The sequence below is a fragment of the Zalophus californianus genome, chromosome 12 (genome assembly GCF_009762305.2).
Source record: "Zalophus californianus isolate mZalCal1 chromosome 12, mZalCal1.pri.v2, whole genome shotgun sequence".
NCBI lineage: Eukaryota > Metazoa > Chordata > Mammalia > Carnivora > Otariidae > Zalophus > Zalophus californianus.
This window is the reverse complement of record NC_045606.1, coordinates 99,193,468-99,207,370: the sequence shown is the minus strand read 5'-3', so window position 1 is coordinate 99,207,370 and position 13,903 is coordinate 99,193,468. Positions and strand designations below refer to the sequence as shown.

At 49.5% G+C, this 13,903-nt stretch overlaps 1 protein-coding gene across 5 annotated transcripts in view; it reads right to left on the bottom strand.

Moving 5' to 3' along the window:
- Positions 1-2,729: 2,729 nt before the first annotated feature.
- Positions 2,730-13,903, bottom strand: part of CUL1 (cullin 1) — a 102,263-nt gene continuing 91,089 nt past the window's right edge. For all 5 annotated transcript variants that reach the window (XM_035723188.1, XM_035723189.1, XM_035723187.1 and 2 more), the window contains exons 12-22: positions 13,564-13,612; positions 13,063-13,194; positions 11,808-11,925; positions 10,577-10,653; positions 10,052-10,183; positions 9,115-9,207; positions 5,550-5,597; positions 5,388-5,470; positions 4,804-4,909; positions 4,273-4,386; positions 2,730-3,264 (exon numbers count right to left, since the gene is read on the bottom strand). In XM_035723188.1, coding sequence (XP_035579081.1) covers positions 3,184-3,264; positions 4,273-4,386; positions 4,804-4,909; positions 5,388-5,470; positions 5,550-5,597; positions 9,115-9,207; positions 10,052-10,183; positions 10,577-10,653; positions 11,808-11,925; positions 13,063-13,194; positions 13,564-13,612 — 1,033 coding nt within the window. In that variant the 3' untranslated portion in view covers positions 2,730-3,183. The remainder of the gene's footprint in view (positions 3,265-4,272; positions 4,387-4,803; positions 4,910-5,387; positions 5,471-5,549; positions 5,598-9,114; positions 9,208-10,051; positions 10,184-10,576; positions 10,654-11,807; positions 11,926-13,062; positions 13,195-13,563; positions 13,613-13,903) is intronic.

Sequence of the window (13,903 nt, the reverse complement as noted above, 5' to 3'; positions counted from 1 at the left end):
CCACAGAGCTTGGCATACAAAGTATTCAAACACCCAATTAACAAAGCCAAAATGGGGGGGGGGGGAGGCTAAATTTAAAAATAGAGTGTCCCCCCTTCCCCTCCACTGGGAGGTGTCTGTGTGTGAGCCTGGTGCTTATTTCCCAACAGAGAAAATCTAGGGCTAAGGAGGACGAATCTTAGGAGTCAAGTACCTACCTCATCAGGATAAGGATGCGTTTCGATAGTTTAGGAATACCCTATATGTTGTTCATTTTGGATGGATGACCACAGCCTGACGACAGGTTGCCCTGTTGGCCCATTTCTGTGCTGCCACTGGTCATAAAGAACCACAGGCAGGTGACCCAGGGCTGCAATGACAGTCTCAACATTCACAGACCAAACCACAGGCAGATCTGAGCTGAGAACTAACCTTCTGCTTGGCAACATTATTTTATATCAGAAGTTTCTTACAAAAATGCAAACTATAAGCATCCATCTAGAAGCTGCCTAATTGTCTTCCAATATTTTCTTGGTTTATTCAACCTCCAACCTTCACAGTAGCCATTCAGTGACGCCAAGTCCTGGCTTCCGAGTCCGCCTGGACGCGCGGCAACTGCCCCTGTCCCCACAACTGCGTGTGAACTCACACCTTCTGTAATTTAAACATGTACACAGGTCATCACGAAAGGGTCCTGATGTGAACATCTTCAAAGAAGTTCGGTGTTCTGTTGATCATTTTAGGAGCTTTGGGCTTTTACTGCAAAGAGCTTAAGATGCGTACACACCTCAGCCCGCGGTTGGGACAGGGTTCAAGAGCGGGGTATGTTGGCTTCTGGTGTTAGAAGTGGTCCAGCAGACCCGGTGGGCAGAGCCTGTGATGGGACCTGTCCCTCCAGGAAGGCGGTTTAAGAAACGTCCACACTCACCTGTGAGGGCAAGTTGGTTTGGTTCGCCACTGGACAGGTGCATGAGGTGAGGTTCAGGGAACAAAAGCAAGTCACCCAACCAGCCAAGTTACTCTGATTTCTTAAAAAAGAAAAAAAAAAGTCTTCATCAAAAGGGGGGACTCAATTCAGGGATCGCAGAAATTCTAATTTTCAAAAGAAAATTAGATACCAGTGTTCAGCAAGGAAACAGGCCAGTCAATAGAAATATTTTAAATTGCAGGCGCCCCTTGTTCCTCTACCTACTGTTCTCCCCTGACCCGCGCCAACTGGGCCCGAACGGTAGTGTTCCCGGCTGCTTTCCCACAAAGCCTGTCTACACAGGCCCGTCTGACAGCGGCCCCGCGCGGAGAACCCGTTACCCTCACAGACCGCTGACTGAGGGGTCCCACCCTGCAGGTGTCCCCCCTCGGTGAGCGGAACCGGCCCCTCAGGCCCCGGCCTCCACAGCCTGGAGCCTGGTGGTCCGTCAGCCGACGACCCGCTCTCCCCGCTCCGGCTTAGCCTCTGCGCAGAGACTGCGCGCCGCAGGCCCCGGGGACCTCGGGGGACAACCGCGCTTCATCGGCACGTGTGGGACCTCGGTTTCCGTGGCTGGCGTTCGGAGGCACCTCGTCTTGCTAGGCGCGGGCAGTTTGGGGAACAAAGGCAAAACGCACGGAGTTTTCTACCCCCGCGCAGTGGTCCTTTCCCGAGCGTGAGGGGGACGGGGACGGGGTGAGCTCGTGGGGGGGCCGCCTGACTCACCCGCTCGCCAGCTGCGGGTTCTGCCGTGTACCCCGGGGCCCCCTCTCCATCTGGGACGGCTTCGAGACCCCCGCCCGGTCTCATGAAGTCTCTCCCACCTTCGACAGAAGGACACAAGCGCGGAGAGGGAGGTGGGGGGGGGGGGCAAGGCCAGCATGCATGGGGAGCCCCGGGCACCCCTGCTTTCTGTTTACGGCGGGAATTTTTGTCAAACCGGAAAAGACACATTACAGACACCAGAAGCCATGACACGAACGCTATTACCGTTGCTTTTATCCGATTCAAGCAAACCTGCAGGTGCCGAAGCTTCCAAGAGACGGGGGGAACTGCACTTCTGCGTCTTCCACGTGTCGCTGAGCCGGGCACGGGTGGAGGTGCAGGGGCTCCCGTCCCTGGAGGAAGCCGGGCCGCGGACAAAAGTCTCTGCCACCACCTCCGTTTCCTTCTGCCCCCTGGCCGGCAGGTGACTGCGAAAGGGGCTCGCTAGCACGGGGCCCAGCCTGTGCAGCGCGGCTTGGAGCTCGGGCCCCTGCGACCCCCGCCCACCCCCCGCGGCTGCTGGCCCGTCAGCAGTGGGAGCTGGGGGGCTCGCCGCTGTCCTCGGGCCAGGGCTGGGGGGCTGTCTTACCAGGAGGAGTGGACGTGCCCATCCTGGACCGTCGCCCGTGCGTGTGAACCACCGTCAGAAGCAGAGGCGGGCGTGAGCACGCAGGGGGCCCGTGGCCGTGGGGACAGGGCGGCGGAGAGGCAGGGAACCGGCACCAAGCCTCCTCCTCTCTCCTCGAGGCCCCCACCCGGGAAAGGGGGCACTTCCCACGAGAGGCCAGTCCTCCCAACGGGCCAAGAGAAGCAACACGCAGCTGCGTTCCAGCGAGTCCCAGAGGGACGCAGGAGCGTGTGGGGAGAGACAAGGGGGCTTACGGTTTTAAGATGTAAAAAACATTTTCAGTCTGAAGAACGCAGCCTTTTCTACAGGAAGACATGGGATTACAAATCTGCACAATCATTACAGCTTTTACTTACATGTAGGAATTAGTAAAACTTAAAACCAAATGCGACTTGTACAGAAATCCTTTAATTTTCTTTATTTTCACACATTAAAAAATGAAACACACTATACAAATGGTTTTTCATAGCAGATTACACGTGGGTCCATTAGCCTTGCTCTCAAAGTGCTGCCAACATTGTAATGCCGCCAAGGGCGACAGCGGTTAACCCCGTAGCCAATGTATTGATTTAAATGCAGTAGCATGCAGCCCTCAGCAGGGGAGGTTCGAGTCCCCTCTGTTCTTAAATTAGGTTAAATGGCGTTGGTGTCCATATTTACAGACTTGAAATGTATCAATCCTGAGCAGTTCTGATGTACATCTGAGACCAGCTGATGGGAGTCTCGGTCTCAGTTTTAAAAAGGGAGGTCCAGATGGTGGCAGGCTGGCTGCTATGAACTTCAGTTGTTCTCTCCACCAGGAACTATTCGCTGCGGGTCACACAGTCAGACCCTTCTAGAAGGGTTAAGCCAAGTAACTGTAGGTGTCCTTTTCACCATCAACTCGCTCCAAATATTCTTTCTCGATCAGAATGTCAATGCATTTCTGGGCATTATTTTAAAAAAGGGAGAGGTAGCGAAAGGGGAAGAAAAACACGTTTGTTATCAGAACAGAGCCGGCCAACCTCAGCAGGGATGCTCCCCCCACCCCCGAGAGCTCAGTCAGGGAGCGACTTCACCCCCTGCGCCCCTTCAGCATGCCGCTTTCCTTCCCGGGCAGCCAAGACCTTGCTTTCCAGAATGGGAAAGTGCCCATTTCGTCAACGTCCCCGCTGAGAGGGGCCTGCGTCCCTCCAGGCCTCCCCGCACGCCACCCACTGGTGGGCCAGGCGCCACACCAGCCGCCAGCTCCCGGCTACACGCGATCCCAGGGCGCAGAGGGGGCCTCCGGCCTGCCGGGGAGTCACTGCTCAGCTGCCGCCCTCGGGAGATCCGCACCGGCTGCCGTTTAGCCACGTGGTCTGAGAGAGCCGCCGGGTTTCTATTTCCAACAACCCACTAGACCCGAGGCAGGTAGCCATCGCCCGGAGCTGCGGTCGGCTCACAGGGGAGAGGACCATCCAGCAGCGAAGGTGCACACGCCCCGGACAAGCTACGGCCCAGGCGATCCCCCCCAAACGGGCCAAGAAGCACATCCTCCGCGGACACAGCAGAGCGGGAACTCTCTAGAGGCCGGTTACACAGAGCTCCAAGGGAGGCAGCACTGCCCTGGGGGGCTACAGACAGGCTGGAGGGGATTCTACGGGAGCAGAGCTACTGGCTAGGAGGCAGCAAGGGGGAAGCTTCTGGAATGCTGGTCACCTTCTAACCTCTTGATTTGGGTCTTGGCTGTACAAGTGTATTTACTTTGGGAAAATCAGCAAACCGAACACTTAGGATTTGTGCACGGCTCTGTAGGTGTAGAGGTCAATAAAAAGGTTTAAAAATTAAGCCTATTTTCTTCTGTAGAAACCTGGTACGTATGAATAAGCCGAGTTCCTTCAATCTAGTTTTTGTTACACCTTTTCTCTTCTAACGTAAGAAACGGCGTGCTTCTGCTAGGTGATTCCTGTACCTTAATTACTGGGACCCGTGGTTTGAATCTCGAGGACAGCTGAGTGAGAACCTCTCCAAGCAGCTGCTGGTGCTTGAGGACCTTCCTCATCTTCATGATCCTCACGATGGCCGCCTGCGCCACCCAAGGGGGGAAACCGGGATGTCCCACTGTTAGAGCCGCCCTTCAACAACCCAGGACCACTAGCCAACAGGCTGCTACCCCTCCGCAGAGGACCGTGATTTCATAAACGCTAACAAGCGCACAGTAGGATACGATGTTTCAACTCGAACGTAAGAAACATCAGTGTGTTTTGGTCTGATCTCATGATTTCGCCCAAGTGCAGAGCACTTCAGAATCGAGGAAACACTCAGTCCTCAGAGCCACAGAGGCCGCCTCACCGTGACCCCCCGGTATCCGGCTTGTCCGTTTCCCTGCCCCAGTCAGAAGCTGTCGCCAGCCTGGCGGCCACCCCGACCCACACACAATGACAGCCCGGCTTTGATCGGCCACCTCCGGGAGGGACACCACCCGACGCGGGCCCAGAGTCACCTGAATCAGCAGTTTGCGGTCTTCCTCAATATTTTTGTGTGTGGTTTCTTGTTCCTGCTTCTGTTCGGTTTTCATCGGCACGTTGATGTTAACCCTTAACTTCTTACTGTCAAGACATGAAGGAAACCAACCGATCACTGTTGTTTCCAAAGACAGGCGCTGAAGGCTTCCTTCCGCTTTCACTCTGTAAGAAGCCCCCGCTCCCCAAGACCAGGGCAGAGGGCACGTGGCCTCCCACCCAGCCAGGGACAGGACACGTGCATCACGGGAGACTCAGCGCCTTCCTCTGCTCTCCCGAATTTGGGCAAATGAAATAAAATAAAGTCACTCGGACACAGAAGTCCAAACTTTCTCGCGGAGCCGTTTAAGGAGCCTCCTGCCAAATGCAGAAACCACCAAAACCTGAGCTGGAGTCGAGTGGAGGAACCTCTAGGATCCTCAGACGGAACCCTGGCTGGGTGCTGGGGCCGCCCCACGCCGCGCCCGGCCTCCGCCTGCAGCCCCGGCGCAGATGGGGGTGGGGGGGAAACGGACACACGGACAGGCGTCTGTGCTCTAGGACCACCTCCTTAGATTTTCCTTACTTTTTATAACCGAGATATAATTTTATTAAGGTATCTGGCTTCAATTCCACCTCATCAACATTGGCATTTTCGTCTTCCAGGACCTGTAAAAAGACACCTTTTACTACACGGTCTCAGGAAAAGGCTCTGTTCTAGCTTAACACAGAAAATGCACAAACATACCAGTAACTTTGACTTCAATAAAATCTGTAGGACTTGTGCCAAAATGTCCTGCAATTAAAGAGAAAAAGATAAAGAAAAAAATACATTTCTCTTTGTGATACAAACCACATGCGATGCCATCATTCGTTTTCCTCAGAAACACAGCAGTCACCCAAACAGAAGAATGTACCCAGGGAAAAAAAGAGGTGTGTTTAAGGGGTCCCCTAAATTCACTACTGCCACCAGCACCCATTTGAAAGTGAAGCCAACCCCTTTCCGGCCTTGACCACCTAGTAATAAAAACCAACGACTCAGGTTTAAATATTGAAACCACATTGATTTCCTCACTTAAACCTACGGGAACCTCTTCACCCCTCAGCTGCCTGACAGCTCGTCTTGGACTTGGACATGGATCACCACAAAAGTAACGTTCAAGGGCTCCAGCACTCTGCTCCCAAAGATGACCGGACCCAGTGGCAGGTGACCCCGCTGTCGATTTCCTTTGCTGAACGCTAAGCACCATGTGGCACCTCTGGCTGTTTCCTAGCCTGTAAACGTGGGTGGTGGGTCACTTCCCAGCTCTCCTTCGGCTTTGGGATCCCATGACACGGGACGGTACCATCTGCCCCTTGTCCCCTGGATGCACATCCATCCCCACCTCCTACCCAGACGGACAGAGCGGGCCTGCCCTTGCCTCTAAGGAAACCCATTCTTGTCTGAGGGCACAAACCTAAAGCCACGAAAGCAAGAGGCCTCTGGTCTAGTGACCAGGCCAGACCCGCAGAGCAGGACTGGGACACTGCCGGATGCATCTAGAAGGACGCTGGCAGAGGTCTCACTCGTTGAGCCAGATCTGACAGAGTAATGAGTGTGGAGCAGAGAGGGAGCACCCTCCCCGCATGGAGTGCTACTCTCGGCTGCAGACCAGTTGAGACGGGTGCAGAGAAAACCCATGGATCTGACAGCTCTGCGGAGCAGGTGCCAAGGGCAGCGCCCTCCCCACAGCCTGTGGCAGCCTGAGCCTCTCCCCCAATGCAAGTCCTCCTGATGTGAGGAGGAATGAGAAAGACTTACAAACAAAGGGGCAAATCCAGTTTGTTATTAGAATTTGCAGATGTACTCTGGACTACCTTGAAGCACGATCAAACAATAAATGATTTTCCTGGCATTCAATGAGGCCAGTATTACCCTGACAGCAAAACCAGGCAAAAACATCCCAAGAAAACAACAGACCAATATTCCTGTGAATGCAGACGTAAAAATCCTCAAGAAAATACCAGCAAACCAAGCCCACCAGCATATAAAAAGTATTATATCCCATGCCCAGGTGGGGTTTACCCCAGGAATGCGAGGTTGCAACATAAGAAAAGCAATCACTGTAATCTACCATGTTAATAAACTAAAAGCACATTTTTATCTCAACAGAGAAGCAGTTTAACCAAATTCAATTTAGTGTCATGATGAAAACACTAAAAACAACAACAAAAAAACCAAGAATAGAAGGGAACTCCTTTAATAAAGAGAGTCTAAGAAAAACCTATAGCTAGTATCATACTTAACAGTAACAAGCTGAAGCTTTCCCCTAAGATCAGGAAAAAGACAAGGATGCCAACTTGTACCATCTCTAGTCAACACTGTATCGGAAGTTCTAGCCAAAACAATCAGGCAAGAAAAATAAAAGGCATCCAAATAGGAAAAGGAAATAAAACTAGCTGTACTTGCAGATGACATGACTGTGTATAAGAAAAACCACTAAAGAATCTTCAAAAAAATTAAAAAATGAGTTCAGCCATATCTAGTAACAAACAAACAATTCCATTTACAAAAGCACCAAACACAATACTTAGGAATAAATTTAACCAAAGTGCAAGACTTGTAGATGTAAAACTATGAAACACAATTCAGAGAAATGAAAGACAACGTATGTGAATGGAAAGCTGCTCATGGTCATGAGTTGGAAGACTGACTACTGATAGGACAAAGATTACCACCCCCACCCCAAGCAATCCGCAGATTCGATGCAGCCTCTAACAACGGACAAGCGAATTCTGAAATTCATATGGGAATGCAAGGGACTCAGAACAGCCAACACAATTTTGAAAAAGAACAAAGCTGGAGGTCTCAGTTTCAAAACTTACTACAAAACAGCAACCAAGATAATGTGATACGGTCATAAAGACAGACATACAGATTACTGGAAAAGAAGTGATATCCACAAATAAACCCATCCACCTATGGCCAACTGATTTTCAACAAGGCAGTACCAATCAATAGGGAAAGAAATCTTTGACCTTGAATCAGGCAATGGTTCCTTAGGACAACAAAACCACAAGCAATGAAAGAAAAACAGGCTCTATGTACAGAATATATAAAGAATTCTTACTACTCAACAACAAAAAAAGCCCAAATAAAAAATGGGCACAGGCAGAGGATTCAAGTAGACATTTCTCTAAAGAATATATATATAAATGGTCAATAAGAACCTGAGTAGACACTCAACATCATCAGTTGTTAGGGAAATGCAAATCAGAACTACAATGAAGGATCGTTTCATATCCACTAGGATGGCTGTAATTAAAAAAAAAAAAAAAAAAAAAGAACGACAAATGTTTGCAAGGATGTGGAGAAACTGGACCCTCCTACACGGCTGGTGAGAGCCCCTGAACGGATGCAGCCATTGTGGGGCAGCTGGGCTGTTCCTCAATGAGTTAAATCCATCATGACTCAGATATTTCACACCTAGGTATATACCTAAGAAAACTGAAAATACGTTCATACGACAACTTGCACACGAATGTTCACAGCAGCACTATTTGTAATAGTTAAAATGTGGAAACAACCCAAATGTCCATCAACTGATGAATGGAGAAGCACAACGTGGTCCATCCAAACACTGGAATGTATTTCAGCCATAAAACAGAATAAAAGAGAGCCATACACTATCACATGGAGAAACCTTGAAAATACAAGTGAAAGGCAGACAGAAAAGGCACATACTATGACACCATTAACACAAAATGCCCAGAGCAGGCAAATGCACAGACACAGAAAGTTAATGGTTGTCAGGGGCTGAGGAGAGGAGTAGAGGGTAGTTATTGCTCCAGGCTAATGGGTTTCTTTCTGGAATGATGGAAATGTTCTGGAATTGGACGGTGGTGGCGGCTGTACAACCTTGTGAAAACTCACTGAACTATTTACAAATGGTGAAATTTATGTATGTGAAATAGGTCTCAATAAAGAACATGACAGGAAGAATAGCATGATAATTAAGTGACATTTGAGCTTAGTAAGAAAAGCCTAGCTGTAAAGAGGATTAAGAGCGGATTAAATGAATGTGAGAAAGCATGTTGCGCTCACATTTGTGTGTGCGCGTGTGTGTGCACATACGTACACACGCAGGTGTAGGTTACACTGAGTTTAAAAATGAAGTTTTTAAAAACGTGCACCATTTATAGTCCTAATAAGGCAAGTAGCTATTTCCAATCAAAGACCCCCACATCCTCTCCCCACTCCCTCCCCGCAGTGCTCACAAGACTAAGGAGACAGCGAGGTGACACATACAAGAGACCAAGAAGCGGTAAGATACCATTTTGATTTGAGTGCTGTCGGTCAACTGCTGCACAGCGTAAGCATCTTCCGTGTTGTACTGAAGCAGGATCGCCATCTGGAAGGTAGATGCCTTTGAGGCCCCACATATAAAAGAAAGAGAAGCAAAATTTAAATGCATGGAAAAACCTCCAAAAATCCAGACCTTAAGTCTGAAGAACTTAATTATGAAACAAATTCTTCTGATAGATGCAAAAAATCAAGCAGACCTATGTAAAAGAGAATACAAAGTGTCACAACTCCACCATAATGCAACGTTTTCCTGAAAGACGTCATTTCCCACCTTTCAAACACTGAAATAATTTCAAACTTTCTTCTACGACGTTTTGTGTACGTGCATCCACACTCACTGAAATTTTGGCTCTGCCACACATAAGCTGGGATCCCAAGGAAGTCACTTAAATTACCCCGGGTCTCAGTTTCTCCTCTGTCAAATTGAAACAGTAACTACGCAGTTCTTACTATTCAGTACTCAGTCCTGCAGCAAGCACTGAGGGTTATTATTAACATGAAACTGTTCTGCCAAGGGAAAAGGGCTATTATCATAATTAAGTACAGAAAACTCCAGCTTCTGAAGCTACACACATAGTGTGCATCAGGTGGGAGCTGTGCCAAACGCTTATTAAGCACGTTATTTCACTTAATTTTCACATCACTTCCAAAGTGTAAGCACTAGCACCCCCATTTTATGGAGAAGGAAACTGAGGCATCAGTAAGTCACCTGTCCGTCAGTGAGAAAGCATCAGGATTCAGCTCCTCTCACTCTCAAACCGGGCTGTTTGACCACTACAGGACTTTGCCAGAAGCTTAACTCTAGATTCTGTGGCACCAATCACTGGATTCTGAGTTCTACGATTTGTCTTATCCTCATTTAGACTTAAAAAGATATATATTCCAGAACAGAAAGGTGATCATACCTGCAGAGTGTATCTATTTTTGAAGCAGTTGGTTACCAGTTCTCCTTTAGACAGTTGATACAACCAAGTCAATTTCCTGCCGCTGTGACGGCTAGCGTAGAAAGCCGTGAACCGCTGGTAACTACGCTCCAACTGGACAAAGGACAGACAGCACTGTGTGGAGCAGCTACCTCACCACATCCCACAGTCAGCATTTCTCAATAAATACACTGTGCCAAGTTTACAGGACAAAATGCTTAGAACATAAAAGTAAAATACAAATGTAGGTGTTGGACTCATGTAGGCATTCGAGGGGCCTATCGAGAACTGTTTCTAACCGTAAGGTGTGGAGGTTACCATTGCGGGGGTTGCAGCATGGCCCCCAGCCGCTGCCCTGGTGACCCCCCTCCCCGCCCCCGCGGCCGCTTACTGCTGCGTGGCTGGCCTGCGGGAAGGCCTTCTGCAAGCACCCTGGGGGTCACCGCCAAGGTCACCCTTCTCATTTCTGCTCAGCACTAACAGAACCCAAGACAAAGCCACCCTTACCTCCGACGGCAAGGCAAACGTGCAAGACTGCTGGAAGGGCCACGAGCCGGAGCTCAGCACTTGGATACTGAAATCCACTGAGGCGGGGAATGAAATGCAGGAACACAGTTAGTCCCATGAACTGAACAAGACTGCTGTTCAAATAAACGTGGACTGCCTTGTATTAAAAGAAATACACTGAATGAAAAACCCTGTTTCAGTATAAAATGAAGAACTGACCATATCTCAGTTAAATTATTTCACTCAAAATGAGTAAAAGGGGAAAGAGCCAGAAACGCTTTTCCTCTAGAGAGGGACGGTTTTCCATTTCACTTCTAGCTCAGACTTCTGACACCGTTGGCCTGCTCTCTGCCCCGGTCGCTTGGGTTTGCTGTTGGGCCTCGGGGCCACTCGAGCACCCGAGCCCGCCCAGCACGGCTGCCCCCGGAGGCCCCAACTCAGGAAACAAACATCCCAAACGTAAACAGCTCACTCCAGGATGTTTTGTGTAGCCCTCGTGACCACCAACACTACACACAGTATCTATAAACTATAAATTAGAACAGTAATACCATCATCACAAAGGGCTGAGGAGTTCACTGGCCTCCCTGCCAAGTTTAACAATGGAAGAGTTCTTTAGTTTTGGGGAAAAGTAAAGTTCCCATTTTTCATTTAAAAAGACAGCATTACCACGTGAGGATGTCAGCATCATCGGCCCACGACCACCCCCGCGGACCTGACAAGAGGAGCGCGGCCTGGCGCCCGGCCTGCCCGCTTCTGCACGCCAATCCGGAGCCGTGAGATCTCTGCTTAGTTTGAGGCTGTCGTCGATACAGCCAAGTCCGTTTCTCATCATTTAAAAAAATAAATGCTAGAATGGATCTGAACTAAGGTTAAAGCAACTGAGTAAATATTAAACTGTGTGTGGAGCCCTGAGCTCATAGGTGCCAGGGTGGGGCAGCCATGTCAGCAAGTGGGAGAGGGCAGGGCTCAGCAGCCCCAGCTCTCAACCGGCTGGGTCCCCTGGGAAAGACTGACACACTCTGTGCCCTGTCATCTAACGTCACCCAGGTCGCAGGACTCCCCCAGTGCAAATGGGAGGCACTTCCTACTTGTCCGTCCCGGAATTTTTGAGAACGCATCAAGCAGCTTTACTTAGTATTTTGTCACCCCTCTCATTTGCCACAAAAGGCATGAACCTCTCTAAGAACAGGGCCCTATAGAGGCAGCCTATACGCATGTGGATACTCACAGTCTAGCGGTTCTGAATTCGTCAGGTGCTTTTTGAATTGCTCATTCAAATCTTTGCTCACGCCAATGTCTTGAAACATCCGCTGAAGTTTAGAGGTATATTCAAAACCACAAGCTTGCTGAAATGGATCCAGATAATTGTCTTATTAGTTTCTACAGAAATATAAGTGTGCACAAGGGAATCTGATGGAAATCCTACAACTGTACAAAAACTGCTACTAAAGCTGGTAACATTGGACATCTCACAGTATCGATATGTCCCAATTCAAATGAATACACTATCCAAAGTTACACAGCCGTAACCAAGCAGCTAAACCTTTACTCACATAGCAACTTTCCTCGGAGCATCTAAGAGAAAGGATATATCTAACAGAATACAAAGAGGACATATTTTATGTCTCTTATTCCCTACTGTGGGCTGAACTGTGTGTCCCCTGAACCCGTCTGCTGAAGCCTGACCCCCAGTGTGATGGTATGGGGAGGTAGGGTCCTGGGGAAATGACTGTTTAGAGGAAGTCATGACGACAGGGCCCTCCTGATGGAACTAGCGCCCTTGTAAGAAGAGACCGGAGTCTGCTCTCTCCTCACCACGTGACGACAGAGTGGGGAGGTGGCCGTCACCAGACCGGGAAGAGAGTCCTCACCAGAACATGGATCAGCCAGTACCGTGATCCTAGACTGCCAGCCTCCAGCACTGTGAGAACACATTTCTCCTGTTTAAGCCCCCCGCCTGTGGAATTTTGTTACGGCGGTGTGAGCAGAACAAGCCATCGAACTATAATTTCAGGTCACAGTTTAGTATGTCTACCACACCTAACAGCAAGCACGGCGCCCAGCACAGGCCCAGCGCAGAGGGGGCTGGACAATGAGCTAACTGCTCCGCCGCCCTACAGCAGATACAGCCGCACACACTGAACTAACCTCAGAGCGAAACAAAACACCCGTCACCTCAAAGCCCACCAAACGCAAGTGTGGGCTGAGCCCTGCTGTGCGGTTCCGGTGCGTGAAGGCAGAGCGGAGGCCAAACATGCGGAGCCGGGGAGTGCTCCAGGGGCGAGCGCAGCACAGCCCGGCCTGACAGGACAGTGGGGGGGCGGGGCTGACTGGTCACAGCCCTCCCATCGTGGGGCAGTGGGGACCACACTACACACACTCGTTCTCTACGGACTGCGACACTGCCCAAGGACACCTGCAACAGCTAAGATCTCTCACGGTGACTTAAACACTGGCTTTTTCCAGGACATGATTACATTTACCTTTAATTTAGAGATCATGCTTGCTTCAGCATCATCACTGGCACTGTTCTGATGCACGAGTCTTTTGGCCAGCATCTTCGCATAGAATTTCTGAAACACGTCTTTATCCTCTATATACTTGAAGACCACCATCTAGTGAAGCCACCAAGAGAGCACACTCAATGCACGTGCAACCTGCTGTCCCGAGCACGTGCCTGCCGCCGCCCCAGGTGCTCTGTCTGGCCTGTGAGCCAACGTGTACAGTGGCCAAAAATACCACCCACAGCCTTGAAATAGTTGCGTCAAGCCCTTAAATCACATTAAGTTAGTCTAGACTTAGTACCCAGGAGAAAAGTACAAACGCTAACATTAATGACTCTATTTAGGGAGTAACACCACAGATTCAAAGTAAAATAGATGATCCTATTAACTGTCACATTTCGGGTGCTCCATACAAATAAGCTTAAAACTTGTAGATAAACGGCTGCTGGAACCCGGCGTGGTTAGTGAGAAGTGCCTTACCACTTGGTTGAGCGTGTCTTCTAGCTCTGCTTCTTCTGGGTTCTTGGAACTGAGATTTAAAAAAAAAAAAACACAAAAAACAGCATACTGTTTTCAAACAAACCGGCAAACATTTAATCAGCAAGCACCACTGAGCTAAACTAACGTGACAGAATGCGGCTGTGAACGTCTGACTGATGGGCTCTCCTCAGATCGGTGCATAGAGAGGCAGGCAAACTTTTCTTACCTCTGGTGGTGTGGCCATCTTATACTGACACTATCACAGAAGAATACATTTAGGAAACAATCGTTTAGGATTTCCAAGGTGAAATTCAACAGGAGATACTTACTAAAGTTCCCC